The sequence below is a fragment of the Macadamia integrifolia genome, unplaced genomic scaffold, assembly GCF_013358625.1.
Source record: "Macadamia integrifolia cultivar HAES 741 unplaced genomic scaffold, SCU_Mint_v3 scaffold1372, whole genome shotgun sequence".
NCBI classification, from domain to species: domain Eukaryota; kingdom Viridiplantae; phylum Streptophyta; class Magnoliopsida; order Proteales; family Proteaceae; genus Macadamia; species Macadamia integrifolia.
Genome location: NW_024868180.1, coordinates 112,803 through 129,321, shown reverse-complemented (window position 1 = coordinate 129,321; position 16,519 = coordinate 112,803). Strand labels below are relative to the sequence as shown.

Below are 16,519 nucleotides of genomic sequence, written 5' to 3'. Positions count from 1 at the left end.
GGGTTTAGGGTTTAGGGTTTAGGGTTTAGGGTTTAGGGTTTAGGGTTTAGGGTTTAGGGTTTAGGGTTTAGGGTTTTAGGGTTTAGGGTTTAGGGTTTAGGGTTTAGGGTTTAGGGTTTAGGGTTTAGGGTTTAGGGTTTAGGGTGTAGGGTTTAGGGTTTAGGGTTTAGGGTTTAGGGTTTAGGGTTTAGGGTTTAGGGTTTAGGGTTTAGGGTTTAGGGTTTAGGGTTTAGGGTTTAGGGTTTAGGGTTTAGGGTTTAGGGTTTAGGGTTAAGGGTTTAGGGTTTTTTTTTTTTTGAATGGTATTCTCAGTCTTGTCAAGGCAGAAATCAGAACTGAGAATGGGAAGAAGATAGGGAGGGTTTTGTGTTGCTGTGGAAGGTGGGATTTTTTTTTTTTTATCAGTTCTAGGCAGAACTAGGCATGCTAAGGGGGGAAAAAACAGGGAAGAAGGGAGTGATGAGGTGAAAAGATGGAAACGAAAAGAGAATGAAGGAGAGGATCCTTCGGCTCTTATACCACTTGATGGAGGAGGGCCGGTAGAGAAGAAAGAAGAGAAATTAGAGTTGGAGGAAGAAGAGAAGGATTTGCACAAGGGGGAAGAAGAAGGTCACACGACCAATTGGAACCACCAAGGTTTCAACCAAAAATTCAATTCAACTCAACACTACTATAGCCATCGGTTACATGCCATTATATAGTAAACTGAAATTAAACTTGCCTAATAAAAATCTAAAATTATATTAGCAACTCCTAATTTGCTTCCTAAATTCTAACTAACGAAATTAGAAACAAAATAAACTCAAACTGGTAACTCCTTAATTGACTAAGAACTACCCAAAAATAAAAGATTACATATCTTTCCAAATAACTCATTATTTCCTAAATAAAGTAAATCCTAAGATATTCTACTAATCCCAAAAATCAAATTGGATCCGGTTCGTCTCGATTGAGATTGCCCGAATGGTCAACCCGGTTCAGCCTCAATTCTGCATCACTGTCCCATCTCCCTTTGTAACCTTTTGTATAAATTCACCAAAGTTCTTGCCAATTGCCTCAAGTTGGTGGTCGACTCCCTTGTTAGTGACAACCATTCCATTTTCATTCACGGTCGATGTATTTCTGATAACATTCTCCTTTGCAATGAGCTTGTCAGAGTGTTTGACAGAAAACCTCACCCCTACGATTCTTATTAAGATTGCCACCCACTAAGCATTTGATTCCATGTCTTGGGATTTTATTGTTTGTGTTCTGCATAAAATGTCTTCCCTTGCCTTTGTCAATTGGATCTACCATTGTATTTTCTCTCTTTGTTTCTCTGTGCTTATCAATGGTAGCCCTGATAGTTTCTTTGCATCCTTTGTTGGAATTTGTTAGGGTTGTCCCCTCTCCCCATCTTCACTTTGGGCCCTTGATATTCTTTCCAGAATCCTCTAGTCTAGCATGGACCTATGCCTCATCTCTCCTATGCCAAAATGAAAGATGACTTCAATCTTCACTTCATTTAAAAGTTGACTTCAATCTTTCTTCCATCGACCACAACCACCACAAATGAGAACTGGTTCTTAAATTTTGTTCATGAACTAGTCTCTAAAAGCAACCGAACAGCAGCATAGGGTGCTGCACCCCTTCAAATTGAGAACCTAGAGAAACTGCAAATCAGAACTGTGATGATTCAATCAATAGTATTGAAACCTGAGAGGAGAGATGAACATGATCCTAAGATAAGGATGACAGTACCTGAGTAGGCTCTGATAATAAAAGAAGAAGAGAGTGGCCAGAGATATTGCCTGAACTCTTGGGAGCCACAACATTGTGTTGAGGCTTCACTTCAATCAATATATATATATATATATATATAACGGTGACATAACCCTACTAAGGGCATAAAAGGAAATACACCATAAAATAAAGAAAAGACAGCAAAGGGGAGAATCGAGATTAGCACCTAGTGCTAATCACGATTCTACTTCTCCCTAACATCGACGACTTCTAACAAAGAGATTATTGGCTTGTCCAAGTAATAACAATTTAAACAGCTCCTGCTTAAGTTATCTTCATCTTTCTTATTTGTTTACTAGATTTGCAGATGTCATGATGCTTTAGCTAATTTCTATTGCTCGACGTGCTTATATATCTTCTTGATTTTTTTTTTTGGATGAATTATATATCTTTTTGATTGATTCTGAATGGTTCCCAACCTCTCATAATGCATGCATTTTTGTCCCTTCTTTTAGGATCCTAAACGGAAGATTCATAAACCAGTGAAGGGAGCTTTGAGACTGGAAATTGAGAAGCTCCAGGCTGCCCATGTTGACTTGGACAGTGTCTCTGATAGTGGCAGTGTAACCAATGAAGTCATTGATGCTGGGGATCGATTTTCTGACCCCACATTGACAAAATGCGCTAGTAATGGTTCTGATGGTTCTCATAGTGGCAACTGTAAGTGGAACTTCCCTGATGGACGAGAAGCTGGCAGAAATGGTTCAAACGTTGTTCCAGAAAATAATCCAAACTTTACTGCTGATGTTGTAAGTATTACAGTCTTACACTCTTACCTATGTTTGATTGAGCATATTGCTGATCTAGTGATTATAATATGTAGGTATTAGGGTATCTTATTTCTTGGATGTTGCGAATGGAGTTTTGTGGGTCATATGATGGCTTTAATTTAGCTCATTCCTTCTTTTGCCATCGAAGAACCCAGGTTCTCATGTGCCTGTATGAGTTAATCCAGATATGTCAGAGTCAAAGGAATTATATGAGTAATTGGATGTGTGCCTATGCTCTACCGACCCCTTTCCTGCCTCGATTACCATGTTTCACCTATGTGTTTTTGAAAACAGTAACGAAATTTTTGGTGGCAAAGAATGTTGTTATGGGGGGGGGGGGATTGACGATTCAGAGACACGTCTAGCAGTCCTATTGACAATAGATCTTGGATATAGCTCATGGAAATCACCGAAGGTTAAAAAAATAAATATGTTAACAGCAAGAATGGGGAGAATGCTTGAGTGATCTGACTGATCACACAAGCCCTTTATTTATAATATGCAAAATTAAGTCATACATAACCCAAATTACAAGTATAACCTCCAATGCAGTCGCCCCAATCCAGTCGCCCCACTCTAAATAGGGTCGATGGAGGGGGGAAAGGCCCAATGTGCCCTTGAGGCACACCTATTTTAACACTCCCCCTCAAGTTGTAGTATACATATCACATATGCCAACTTGACTAAACAATAATGAAACATCTATCAACTAAACCCTTAATGAATGTATCAGCTAATTGATCTTCAGACTTCACAGGATTATGGGCAATACTCATAGCAACCTTGTTATCATAGTAGAGCATCATTGGAAGATAAACAAACACACAAATATCATCTAAGATTGTGCGTAGCCACAACAACTCACAAATCCCTTGTGCCATAGCATGAATCTCTACTTCAACACTTGATCAAGCTACCACATTTTTCTTCTTGCTACGCCATGTGACAAGATTCCCACTCACAAAGGTACAATAACTTGAGATAAACTTTTTTCCAGGAGATTTAGCCAATCAGATCTATATAAGCTTCAACTCTGAGATGATTATGAGGAGATAAAAGAATCCGTTTTCCTAGAGCAGGCTTCAAGTACCTTAGGATACATAGGATTGCTTTCATATGTAAGGAATAGGGATTATGCATAAACTGACTCACCAAACTGGCAACAACCACAATATCAGGTCGAGTATGGGAGAGATAGATCAACTTGCCTTCCAACCGTTCGTAGCGCCCTTTGTCAATAGAGTCACCATCTTTTTCCTGCAGTCATGTATTCCATAGGTGTATTAGAAGGACGACAACCTAAGAAACCAGTCTCTGACGATCGATCAAGGATGTACTTCCTCTGGGATAAAATGATGCCTTTAGAAGATCGAGCAACTTCAATCCCAAGAAAGTACCTTAGCTTCCTAAGATCCTTTATTTCAAACTCCCGACAAAGAAAGTTCTTGAGGAGACCAATCTCCGCACTATCATTCCCTATCACCATAATGCCATCTACATAGACAACAAGAATAGTAATTTTATCACCAAACCTCTGTATGAACAATGTGTGCTCAGCAACATTACTTTGCTTATACCCCATAAATGTCATTGTATTGTGAAATCTCCCAAACCACGTTCTAAGTGACTGCTTCAAACCATAGAGAGCACGCTTCAACTTACAGACCTTGTCATGAGTTCCCTTACTGGAGAAATCGGGTGGAATATTCATATATACTTCTTCATCTAGATCTCTATAAAGGAAAACATTTTTTACATCAAGTTGTTAGAGATCTCATCCTAGGTTCACAACAGATGCGAGCAAGACTTGCATAGTGGTCAATTTGGCAACTGGTGCAAACGTCTCCTGGTAGTCAATGCCATATGTCTGAGTGATCCTTTAGCCAGAAGTCTCACCTTGTACCTATATACAGATCCATCTATCTTCTGCTTCACCACAAACACTCACAACCAACTATTTTTTCCCCATTAGTAAGAGTCATAAGTTCCCATGTATCATTCTTTTTTAAGGCATTCATTTCTTCCACCATTACGGCCTTCCATTTTCCATCTGCAAAAGCATGCAGCCAATTTTGGGGAACATGAGCAGAACTAAGAGAAGACACAAAAGCACAATAGGAGGGAGAAAGGGAATCATATGAATCAACTTGGGATATGGGGTGTTGAGTACGAGCCCGACTGCCTTTTCTAAATGCAATAGGTTGGTCAGAAGAATAAATTATACTTGTCACAATAGGCTCAGTCTCCGGATCCAGGATTGGCGAGGGGTTGTGTAAAGGTGTTGTAGTGGCGGTAGTGGTCTTAAGTTGCTTATTACTGGTGTGACCCCTACGATAGACTTGAAGATTTGAATTATCAATCTGTCTCTGACCAATAATACGTTCCACAGGAGTCAACTCCCCCTGGGTAGGAACAATGGTCTCAATCTCCCCCTAAGTTGGAACATCAGTAGTCTCTATCCCCTTACTCTCTTCGGAGATGGTAGATTTACTAATGGTGGAGCAAACAGATTTAGAGTCGGTTCTTCACTATCAATACCGGACTACCCTTAAAAAGATGGCGATGAATAATAGCCAACGGATTCGTGGAACACAACTCCCATGGTGACTATGATATGCTTAGTAGGAGGATGATAACACTTGTATCCTTTTTGAGTAGGAGATTAACCCAGGAAGATACACTTAATGTTACGAGGTTCCAATTTCCATGGTGAGTGGCGATCCCTAGCATAGCAAGCATACCCAAAAGTCATCGGAGGAACTAGAACGGAGTTATCCCCCATAAAAAATGGGAACAAAAGTACGCGAATCAAGAACCTTAGTAGGCATGTGGTTTATCAAATATGCTGCAGTCAGGACAACATCACTCCAATATTGAGTTGGAACCTGTGTGGCAAACATCATTGCATGGGCAATGTCCAATAAGTGTTTATTCTTACATTCGACAACCCCATTCTAAGCGGGAGCGCCAATGCAACTAGTTTAATGAAGGATCCCATGTTGAGCACGGTACCTCTTTAACTGACCCTCCATAAATTCAGTACCATTATCACTACGAAGATATTTCAGGGTAACATTGAACCGAGTCTGAATCATCTCATGGAAGCGTTGAAAACAATTGAACACCTCACTTTTGTGCTGCGTCATAGACACCCACATTGTGCGAGAGTGAAAATCAATAAAAGACAAACTAACATTTACCAGAGATGGACGTTCGCCGAGATGGACCCCACACGTCCGAGTGAACCAAATGAAAAGGTTTAGAACTTTTATTTAATGAAAAAAACTGGAGAATGAGTTTGTTTAGCCAGAATACTAGCTTCACAAGAAAAGTCATCCCTATTACATTGTTTAACTAATTGTGGAAGTAATAAAGATAATATTCCAAGAGGAGGATGTCCCAAACGACAACGCCACAGTTGCAGATCAGAGGAGGCAGAGTGTAGCCGATGAGAAGTAGTGGAGGTCGTAGTTGTAGGAAGACAACCATCATCATCAAGTAAATAGAGACCACCTTGCACCATACCGCATCCCATCATCTTCCCTATTGCCAGATCCCAAAAAACGCAGTTGAAGGAAAAAATGTTACTTTACAATTCAAGTTCCTTGTCCGACTACTAATAGACAGAAAATTAGTAGTAAAATTAGGGATTTGTAAATTTAAAGTGAGATAAGTAGAACATTGAATAAAACCCTTTCCAAAGACAAGAGATAGGGTGCCATCTCCAACCCCCACTTTTTCATTGCTTGAGGTGGGTAAATGCTGGTGAAAAAGGTTAAAAGAACCAGCCGTATGATCAGTGGCGCTAGAGTCAATGATCCAGGGACTGGAGACTACCGATGCACAGTGACTGCCAAACAAGATACCTGAATGAGTACAGTGGGAACCTGGGAACTGGAGAATTGGTAGGTGATAATGAATCAGAAGCCTAGAGCATACATCTGAAAGCCTAGAGTTTCTCCTGGGATAGACCAGTATCAGTTGTAAAAGGTTCGTCAACAGTTTCAGCTTGATGGGCCTTGTTATTGGATTTACCACGAGCATGTTTAGATTCAAAATCAGTTGGTTTCCCATTAAGTTTCCAACATGTGGCTTTGGTATGATATGGTTTGTTGTAGCTCCCTTGGTAGTGTCATTGGTGCGGGCAACAGCTACCTCAGAAGTAGTAGAACCAGTTTGTAGGGTTGATTTCTCAGTAGAGTGAAGTATAGAGTTACGATGACACTCCTCCGTATGAACCAGGGCAAAGGACTATTCCAGAGTAGGGAAAGGATATATGGTAATTGGTAAGTGCCTTAACATGAATCTGATCATACTCAACATTCAAACCAGCCAAGAAATCATACACCCTAATTTTGTCCACATGTTTTACATAGGGAGCAATATCTTCAGCACTAGATGGATGATAGTCTGCAAAGTTCTCAAGCTTATACCGCAAAGTTCGAAGTTCAATTATAATACTTGAACACAAAGTGGTCCTATTGAGTGGCAGTACACACTTTCTTGCGAAGATCAAACACCTGAGCATCATTCCCTATTTGTCAATAGGTTTGGCAGCAACCCATATCTAAGAAGCATTTTCTAACAAGGTTCCTCTAGAGATAGATTGATGTTTAGAGCTGATCAGAAAAGCCACTACCAGAGAGTCATTGCGATCCATTTGTCCTGAGGAGTACCCTCAAAGGGTTTTTGTGATTTGCCTATGATATGTCCAGTGAGACCTCTGCTAGCAATCGTAAGATAAGTGGTTTTAGACCAGATGAGATAATTATTTCCATCCAATTTCACATAGTAAGCTCCAAAAGGAATTTATTCATTAGGACCTTGCCCATCAGTGTCTAAGGTTGTAGATACAATAGTTACTCCAGACGTGATGATAATAGGGAGAAGTCAACAAAATGTTGGGATAAATACTAGATCTTTAAAAATAGCTGTTAGAAGCAGGGTTTAAAGTATCTCCGATACCGATACGATACCTTTCGATACGTATCTTAAATTTAGTCGACCGATACGATACACACCGGTACGATACATGCAAATTTTAAAATCTTTTCGTATCGATATATATCATACGATACATACAGATACGCACCGATAGACCACCGATACGATACGCACTGATACACACCGATACGTACCAATACTCTATGAAAATATAAAATCGAGGTGAAATATACGTTTTGATATGTATCGGTGAGTATCGGTATGTATTGACTGGTACATATCAATGCGATACGATAGTTACCGATACACAGTTCTACAGTCATATGATGGCCATGGTGGGTCTTTTTTTAGAAAAACACGATTTTTGAGGGGCTTTCGTTCCAAAGTTGCTACTAGCCATATTTCTCTCTAACTAAAGTGGAAATCAAGGTTGGGACAATTACAAACCTTGAATTCTTGGTGTGATACCCTCAATTTAGTGTTTATGCATAATTCATGTTATCAATAGCTTTTTTTAACAAATTTTTTATGCAAAAGTGTTTACATAAGTGTTTCCCATCCATTTATATGCATATCTTTAGCGTATCTTAGCGTATCTCCGATACGATATGATAGTCTCTGATACGTATCTTAATTTTGGCTGACTGATACGGCGATCAATACCGATACGTTAATCCTTGGTTAGAAGAAGCCAATATTGGGATCAGACTGCCTGGTAAGAGTGGCGAAAATCTCCTTCAAGTTATATCTGATTCTGATGAAGAACGGAAGAGATGGCCAATTAGGCTTTTAGGAGAAAACCCTAAAATGTTCAAAGAAGAGGATCACACGCACACGCACACAGCCTTGGCAGATAGGGCCACAGGGCTGGTCAAATTCCTCTCTGTAGGGAGGAGGAAGGCTTCCTCCAAATCTCAACCGATTCTGAGGGAGGGAACCCGTAAATCGATGGGAGCAAGGCTTTGTTTTGGGAGAAAAAACCTAATTATTGGGAAATCGCAGGTGAAGAGAGATATCAATCTTGCAACTGTGATGAGTCCTTCTAGTTTGTTGTACTTGATCTTCAGTAGGTGTAGATTGTTCTTAAAAGTAGAAAGAAACAAACTCCAAGAAGAGATGAATCAAAAATCGCATGGAGGGGAAGGACCCTAATTGGTTCTTGCAAGGTTTTTTTGGTTTAGAACATTGAGGTGATGTGTAGGAAAACAACTAAATTTATATGAATCACCTCATTAGTGCTGTCTTATAGGTAATTAGGAAGGCAAAGGTGAGAGAAGATGGAGGCTTGTGAAGAAGATGAGAGATGAGAGAGGAAGGGCTTTTGATTTTGAAAGAAGAGATGAAAGGTGGCTGAAAAACCTAGATCAGAAAATTTTCCTCTGATACCATGTTAACAACAAGAATGGGGAGAATGCTCGAGTGCTCTGACTGATCAACACAAGCACTTTATTTATAATATGCGAAATAGAGTCATAATAGCTGTACAAGACAAAACATAACCCCCAAATTACAAGTATACCCGCAATCCAGCTGCCTCACTCTAAATAGGGTCGGTGGAGGGGGGGAAGCCCCAATGTGCTCCTGTGGGACACTTAACCTCTGTTCTAACAAATTACATATTAACTGACTCGATAGCACCTATCAATTGTTAGGTTTACTGATCATTCCCCGAGAATTCCTTTGGTATAATGATGTATCGACAATATCAGTATCGATGCATTACGGATATGTACCAAGTACCATCAATATATATTTGTTTCTGGTGGAAAAAGGGCTGTAAAAGTTCATTTTTCCAAGGTGGCTCTTGGATTCCCCTCTTTTGGAAGTTGCCTAGTTTGCTGTTGCATCAAACATAGAAGAAAAAAAGGAAAAACTCTTCCGCATGAAGGTCAAGTGGTTGATAGTGAGTGAAGATGGCTTTGGTAAATAAAAAAAAAATAAAAAATTACTCATATTCATGCTAATCATACTTCTTTTTTGGGGTGGGGTTGGGTCGGTGTTGCCTCGATCTATGTTAAACTCCAAGGAAGTTGTTTGAGGTGGTATGACCATGTTCAATGGTGACCTGGGGACGCCCCAGTAAGAAGTGATTTGATTCCGATTGAAGCTGCTAAAAGAGGTAGGGGTAGACCTAAAGTGACTATGGAAGAGGTTGTGAGGAATGATAAGTCTAGGTCTTGTCCCAAGTATGACCTCAGATGGAGCCTATTGGAGGGAAAGGATCCATGTAGCCGACCCCATTAAGCTGAGATTCTCTTGAGTCTTGACTTGCTGGGCTGTGCTTTTTCCTCTTACTTTCACTTTTCATCTCTCATTTTATATTTCCTCTATTTTGTTTGGACCTTAGTTTTCCCTAATTTGTTTTGCATGGATCTATATAGTTGACTCCATTAAGTTGGGATAAGGTTGAGTTTGTTGTTATTGGTTGCATGGTGAGATAACCTAGAGGGGGTGAATAGGTTATGCTAGTGAATTTTAAAACTCTTTGGATTTTAAAGTCCCCAATATGTGATGTAAATAAAAATGCGGAATATAAAGAAAATAAGTATAATCACACAACATAAGAAATTTATAGTGGTTCGACTCAATCTAAGTCTAGTCCACTACCTACAAGTTCTATTTGTAAGGTGTTCCATTAGATCTTCTTTTTCAATACAGTTGGTCGGGGGAAAACCTTTAGAAACTCTTTTGAGGATAAGATGATCCATACAATTTCTTTATAGGATGAGAGGGTCCTTTACAATCTCTTTCAAGTATGAGAGTGGCCTTACAATCTCTTAATGATGAGAGTGTCCTTACAATCTTTGAAGGATGAGAGGGTCCTACACACTTGTCTAAGTATGGTTTAAAACAATGTGTAAACAATGTGTCCTTACAATCTCTTAAGGATGAGAGGGTCGTACACACTTTTCTAAGTATGGTTTAGAACAATGTGTAAATAAGGTGTCCAATTCTAGAGTTAAACTAACTCTTGGACAAAAACAAATTCAAAGTGGAATAGAAAGGTTATGAGTTATCTCTTGTATGGTGCGTGAATGAAATTAAATGTTATAAAAGAATACACCTTTGAAGTCTTCTTAATGCTTGCAATGTAAATACCAAGATGTAGATGAAGACTTATAGAGAATCTTGAGTTCCTGTTGAACTGAAAATGAAGAACTTGAACTCAAGAGACGGTATAGACCAATCTCATTTCTAATGCTCAAATAATGCTCCTTCAAAGTTAGGATTAATTGTTAATTAATGAGTAGCATAAGAGGTATTTATAGGTGAGGTTGGGGTTGAAAATAGGCAAGAAATCTCACTCAAATTGTCACTTTTTGGGTCTACTGGTCGACCGCCAAAAAGAGCTATTGGAAAAACTAGCTGTTGGAGCCAGCGGGTCTCATACCAGTCGACCGGACATATCAACTGGAAAGGTGCCGGCCAATTGGGGCTTTTAGCCGGTCGACCACACGTAGGCTCGGTCACTCCCAAATTTGACAGATTTTGGAAAAATTGTATCTGTCGTTAGCATTTGGCCCATAACTTTCTAGTCCAACATCAGATTGGTCTGATTTCAAGTGCGCAACTTGAATATCTACAACTTTCATGAAGGGACCATCTTCTGATACCTATTTTAAGGTCAACCAAAATGCCCATTGAATAGGGTCATTGCTGTTTTCTTAGCAATTTCCTAAGCCATGTTATACCTAACATGTTCCTAACCATTTTTGGGTCTTGACACTTGTTCATAGGTACTTTTTAAAGTCATTCTAAGTTAATATGAACGAAAGGATGCAATATTTAATGCATGCTTGTGAGATGCAGTGTAGTGCTTGTGTATGGTGTGTGCGTGCAGTGTAGTGCTTGTGTATGGTGTGTGCGCTATTACATTGAGCTAAGATCTTCAAAGCTTCTATCAAAAATCTTGCAAATGGTCTTCGGTATGCTTCTTGTATTGCTTGATGTTTGGATATCTTCAAGTCTTGATTGTCTGGGATCTTAATAATTTGAAGTACTTTCTTCAAGTTTTGGAGGCTTCATACTCCCGCTCTCTCTTGAGCTTTACTTCTTTACTTCTTGGGCTTCTATTTTCTCCATGTGATAACTTCGATCTTCATTTCTTCCTTTCGTTCATCAAATTCGATCTTTGATGTGAAGTCTCTACAAAACAATACTTGAAGACAAATAGTGAAACACCTTCATATGTTTGTTATCATCAAAACCAACTATAGGAGTGTGGGCATGTCCCTAACACATGGTTGTTAGATGTTGAGTGCGAGTATTTTGAAAAAGATCCATGCATTCGTCAATCAAGAAAGCATGGGTAGCTTTTAGATAGAGGCTACCCTGGCATCTCCACTGTGCCTCCCCTCTACACACACAAAAGGATGAAAAGCCAATAGATATAATATTTGGGTAAGTGCATTTTCCAACTGATTTTTGTTGAACAGATTATATATTATGAAAATTTTTGTGGAATTAATCTTCTGCTATCATATTAAGCTGTGGATAGTCAATGCATTGTTAAATTGCTACATTGGCCCTTATTTTATTTTCTATTTTCTTGAATATGCATATTTCTTAATTAATTAATGTTTGCATTGTGCATAAAATTTTGAAATATATAATGGGAAAATAAATCAATGCTAATACAAAATATGCTGTTTATCTGGTTTTATATTTAGTTTAGATATCTTTATGTCATTTGAACTTTTGAACCTTATGTTTATTCGGATTCCATGTATTGACAATTGTGTCATGATCTTTGTTTATCTTAACATTCCATGCTGAAGTAGTTGGATCAATAATGGTTCCTTCTTGACAATATTTTTATACCCAAATAATGTGTCTTTGATCTTTATGTACTCTTGTATGCGTATCCATATGTTTCCTGGGTTTTCCGGCATATCCAAGGGTATCTTTATTGTTGCCAATTGCAAAAGAAAAAGGGAAAAACTGGGGAAGGCCGAAGGGGTGACCTTTGATTTCAAATTCTTGAAGGGTATAAAGAAAACGTTTGAATGATATATTTTGATTAATGGTCATTTGAGTATTGATTTTCATTTTTATTTTTATTTCATTCTCTATCAAATATTTAATGTATTAATGCATTGGCAGTTCCAAGCTTTTGACTTTCGTACTATGACAAGAAACGAGCCTTTCTCGCAACTCCTACATTTTCTTTATGTATACCCATTGACAATCAGTTTGAGTCGGAAGAGGAATTTATTCATACGGGTGGAGCTGAGAAAGGATGATGCTGATATTCGTAGGCAGCCGTTAGAGGTAAATCTGTTTTGATATACTCTATTGTCTTTGTTTTAACCATGTTTTACTTAACCATTGGTGCTCTACCTGCTAGGCAATGTATCCAAGGGGTGCAGGAATATCGCTTCAGAGATGGGCTCACACACAAGTTGCTGTTGGTGCCAGGGTTGCCTGTTATCATGATGAGATTAAACTTTGCCTCCCTGCTATTTTGATACCTCAACATCATCTTCTGTTTACTTTCTTTCATATTGATCTTCAAACAAAACTTGAAGCTCCAAAGCCTGTAAGTTGTTATTGTGTTGTGGGTGTTCCATTTTAAGTGTAAGCTGAGAATCTTCTACTGTTTAATCTCTTTCTATCGCTTCACATGCCTTATTTTTTGTTTCAGTTTAAAAATCCGTATTTCTTGTTTGTTACATAAGCCTATTCTGGGTTGCATGCACCCACTTACAATCTGTTTTAGCCTTTTTATGTGGCACTTGGGCAGGCTGGGCTAGATTTTTGGAAACATAGGTTCAGCTTGGCCCCATGTGGACTGAAATTTGAGCACAAAACATTTATTTGGGAGATGACGGAGGAATTTGAGCACTGGCTTCGGAGATGGTAGCACTCATGCTTTACCATCAAAACACCCGATGCGTAGTATACATCAATGGTGCTAATTATATATGTATAAAATAATATATTTATGTGTTTTGCATCTGGGTCGGCTGCACTAAGCCTGATTGCTCAACCCTATAAATCAGACCTGGCCAACCTTGGGCCAACTTTTTCACCACTTGGCCGGTCCATGTGCTGAAAATCCAGTGGAGGCTACCCCCACTCCCCCACACCCACCCCCCCCCCCCAAAAAAAAAAAAAAAAAAAAAAAAGAAGAAAAGAAAAGAAAAGAAAAGGGGGGGTTGGGCTGGCTTGGATGGGTTCGGATTAATCTTTTTCTTTTCTTTTGATTTTGTATTTTTATTTGCAAGTACATGACAATTGAATTGAGAGCCATTTTGTCTATATAGGAAAATAAGGTACATGTTGAAAAAGCTATTCTACATTTGTATATGCACAATGCCACAAACTGACACATTGTTTAAATGTGTCTATGAATATTTGCAGGTAGTGATCGGTTATGCTGCACTCCCTTTGTCCACGCACATTCAGTATGTGGTGTTCCATCTATGAAAAATTTCAATATTTTTTCTTAACAGACTAAATGAGGAAAATAAAATTATAATCGTGTCATTGCACTACTCTATTGTCAAATGACATTTTGTGATATTGACTAGCAACGCCTACTTATTGTAGGTTATGATTAATATTAGCATGCCTTTGGAGGCCAACCTGCAAAGGAAGGTGTCTGCTATTTCTGCTTTTGTATTTACTGTTGCTAACCAGATCATATTGTCTAAATTAGATAAAATGCAACTCTGGTTTTTGATATAAATTTAATAACCAATAAGATTGTGGCAGTTTACCCCTCTTTATCTGTCATCAGATTTTTCTTCCCTAGAGTTCTATTGATTGGCAACTGTATTAGCATATTTGAAAAAAAAGTATGAGAAATACAAGTAGTATATCAAAGATGATTTGATGCAGTTGCATTAGACATTAGTCCTTTATGGATGCCTATGTTTAAGTTTAGAAGGCCCCCAAGGAGCAGGTGGCAGTAGGAGCAGGTTGCAGTCCAATGGCTTGCAATTAAGCTTTGGGTAGTTATGTTATAGGTTGGGCTTTTATTTTCTTTGGTTTCACTGTAGTGGGCCTAATTTATTAGCCCATAAAGTGGGGATAAAGTTAGTACATGGGATTAGTGCTACAGCATTTGAGTTAGATTAGAATACTTAATTGCTAGATAGAGTCTGTTTTGAGTTTATTTACTTTATTGAGTGTGGTTTTGATTAGAAATACTTTTATGAGTCAATTTAGGAATTTAGAAAGTTTTTTTATATGTAATACACCTCCTTCAATTGGAGATGATGGAGAAGTTGCTGAACCCACGATAGACTCAGACTGTAGAGTTCTATTGTGGGTTGTGCTTTTATTTATGAACTTGTAAATGCAATTGAAATCTGAATAGGAAACTAAACCTACTCTAAACAGGAAACTTACTTAGACCGGAAAACTGACAACTAACTCATCCTAACTTCTCCTAACAATTAAAGACATAAATGCAAAAAACGGAAACCACAATGGGGGCACTCCCACTGTCGTGGTACATATCTTAACACCTTTGATCACAAGAAGAAAAAACTGGTAGGAGAGACTGGTTCGAAGAAGAAAACTCCTTGACCATAGGTCGGATCAAGTTGGGGCTTTAGGAAGGTAATTGCAACTGCTGATCCTCTAAGAATCAAGTACCAGCAGCCTTAACAAGTTGAGGAAACTAATGGGGAACTGTTCTGCAACCACCAACGGCGGTGGAGGGAGAAGGAGTTTAGTGTGGTGACTTTTCTGTCACAGGTCCAATGGAGTTTCAGGTGGGGGCTTCCTGGGTTGAATTGCCCGTAAGGTAAATACTTCCTGGGTTGAATGGCCCGTAAGGTAAGTACCAATAAGAGTGCTTGCGACCACAGCTCTTGGATCGATGTCAAAGAAAAAGCATTCCAATCTTTTCTGTCAAACATGCTTGATGCTTAAATCTTTATAAAGAAGCAAAAGTCTTACAAATAGAAGCCGACTCCAATAAGGAAACATGAATCAAGTCTCCCATTCTCCTGGATATAACCACCTTTCCTAATATAGAAGATTGCAAAAAAATTACTAAATAATCCAGGCCTAATATGGTGTGACTGTATCAATTGGAATGTCCCAGGGAATCCTTGACTTCTAAGGATATGTGGAAGCTGCATATCCTCCGGAAATGCAAGGCTTTGTGATGGGAGATTGCCCACAAGAGAGAAATGACAGCTGACGCTTACAAGTAACAAGGCCATGTTTCCTTTCTCCCATTATTTTTCTATGTATAAGGAGAATGGGGAAACCATTGATCATGAAACGATCTGGTTCCATTTCTTAGGGTGCTTCTTCTGATTTAGATTTTCCTCAGATTTGTTGTGGGGTGGAATTAGTTTTGGCACCTTTCCTTTTGGAGAAAGTGGCAGGTTTTTATAGACGGCTACATTATTTGTGGTGGTGCTGTGTTTATGGTAGGAGAGGAATGTGAGTGTTCTCTGACTCATACTTGCTCACTGGGTTTTAGTGGATTGGTTGTTCAAAGATGTTCCTTCAGTTCTGAGATTGGAAAAATATAATATTCTCAAGAATGGTGAAAATGAGGCTGGCAGTGGATGTCCACCTTTATTTGATAGTAAAGCTAAATTTTGATGGTTGCTTTTTGGGCAACCAGTGTTCATTGGTGGTTGGGGGAGTAATCAGATGCAGTTCAGGCTCCACTGAAAGAATATATTCAGTTCCGGTAGGAGATGGGGACTCAAGAAGATCAGCGGGATTGGATATTGCTATTTTTGAGGGCTTTACTTATCTCTTTTTGGAGAGCTATTCAGTGACTGTTACTGCTTGGGTACATCCCCTAGAGGATGGGTTGTGGAGGTTCCAAGATTATAAAATAAATGAAATTCTTGGCTTCTTAAGAACTTTACATGGAACTGTGGACAGTAAGATCGAAGTAGTTCCCTCTTATCCGTTGTAGTTACGATTTTCTGGTTAACGGTTTTGGGTGGGTGGCATTGTTCTGTTTTTCATGGGCTGTTAGGGCTTGCTATTCCAATATGGTTGGTGTATATCATTCTTACTTGAATTCGATCAATAAAATTCTG

General features: G+C 38.9%; 1 protein-coding gene across 1 annotated transcript in view; it reads left to right on the top strand.

The window, feature by feature from the left end:
- The window catches only part of LOC122063591 (guanine nucleotide exchange factor SPIKE 1), a 122,820-nt gene that overhangs the window by 32,812 nt on the left and 73,489 nt on the right, over positions 1-16,519 (top strand). Inside the window, exons 10-13 of the mRNA XM_042627296.1 lie at positions 2,238-2,531; positions 12,600-12,767; positions 12,844-13,035; positions 13,860-13,903. Coding sequence (XP_042483230.1) covers positions 2,238-2,531; positions 12,600-12,767; positions 12,844-13,035; positions 13,860-13,903 — 698 coding nt within the window. The remainder of the gene's footprint in view (positions 1-2,237; positions 2,532-12,599; positions 12,768-12,843; positions 13,036-13,859; positions 13,904-16,519) is intronic.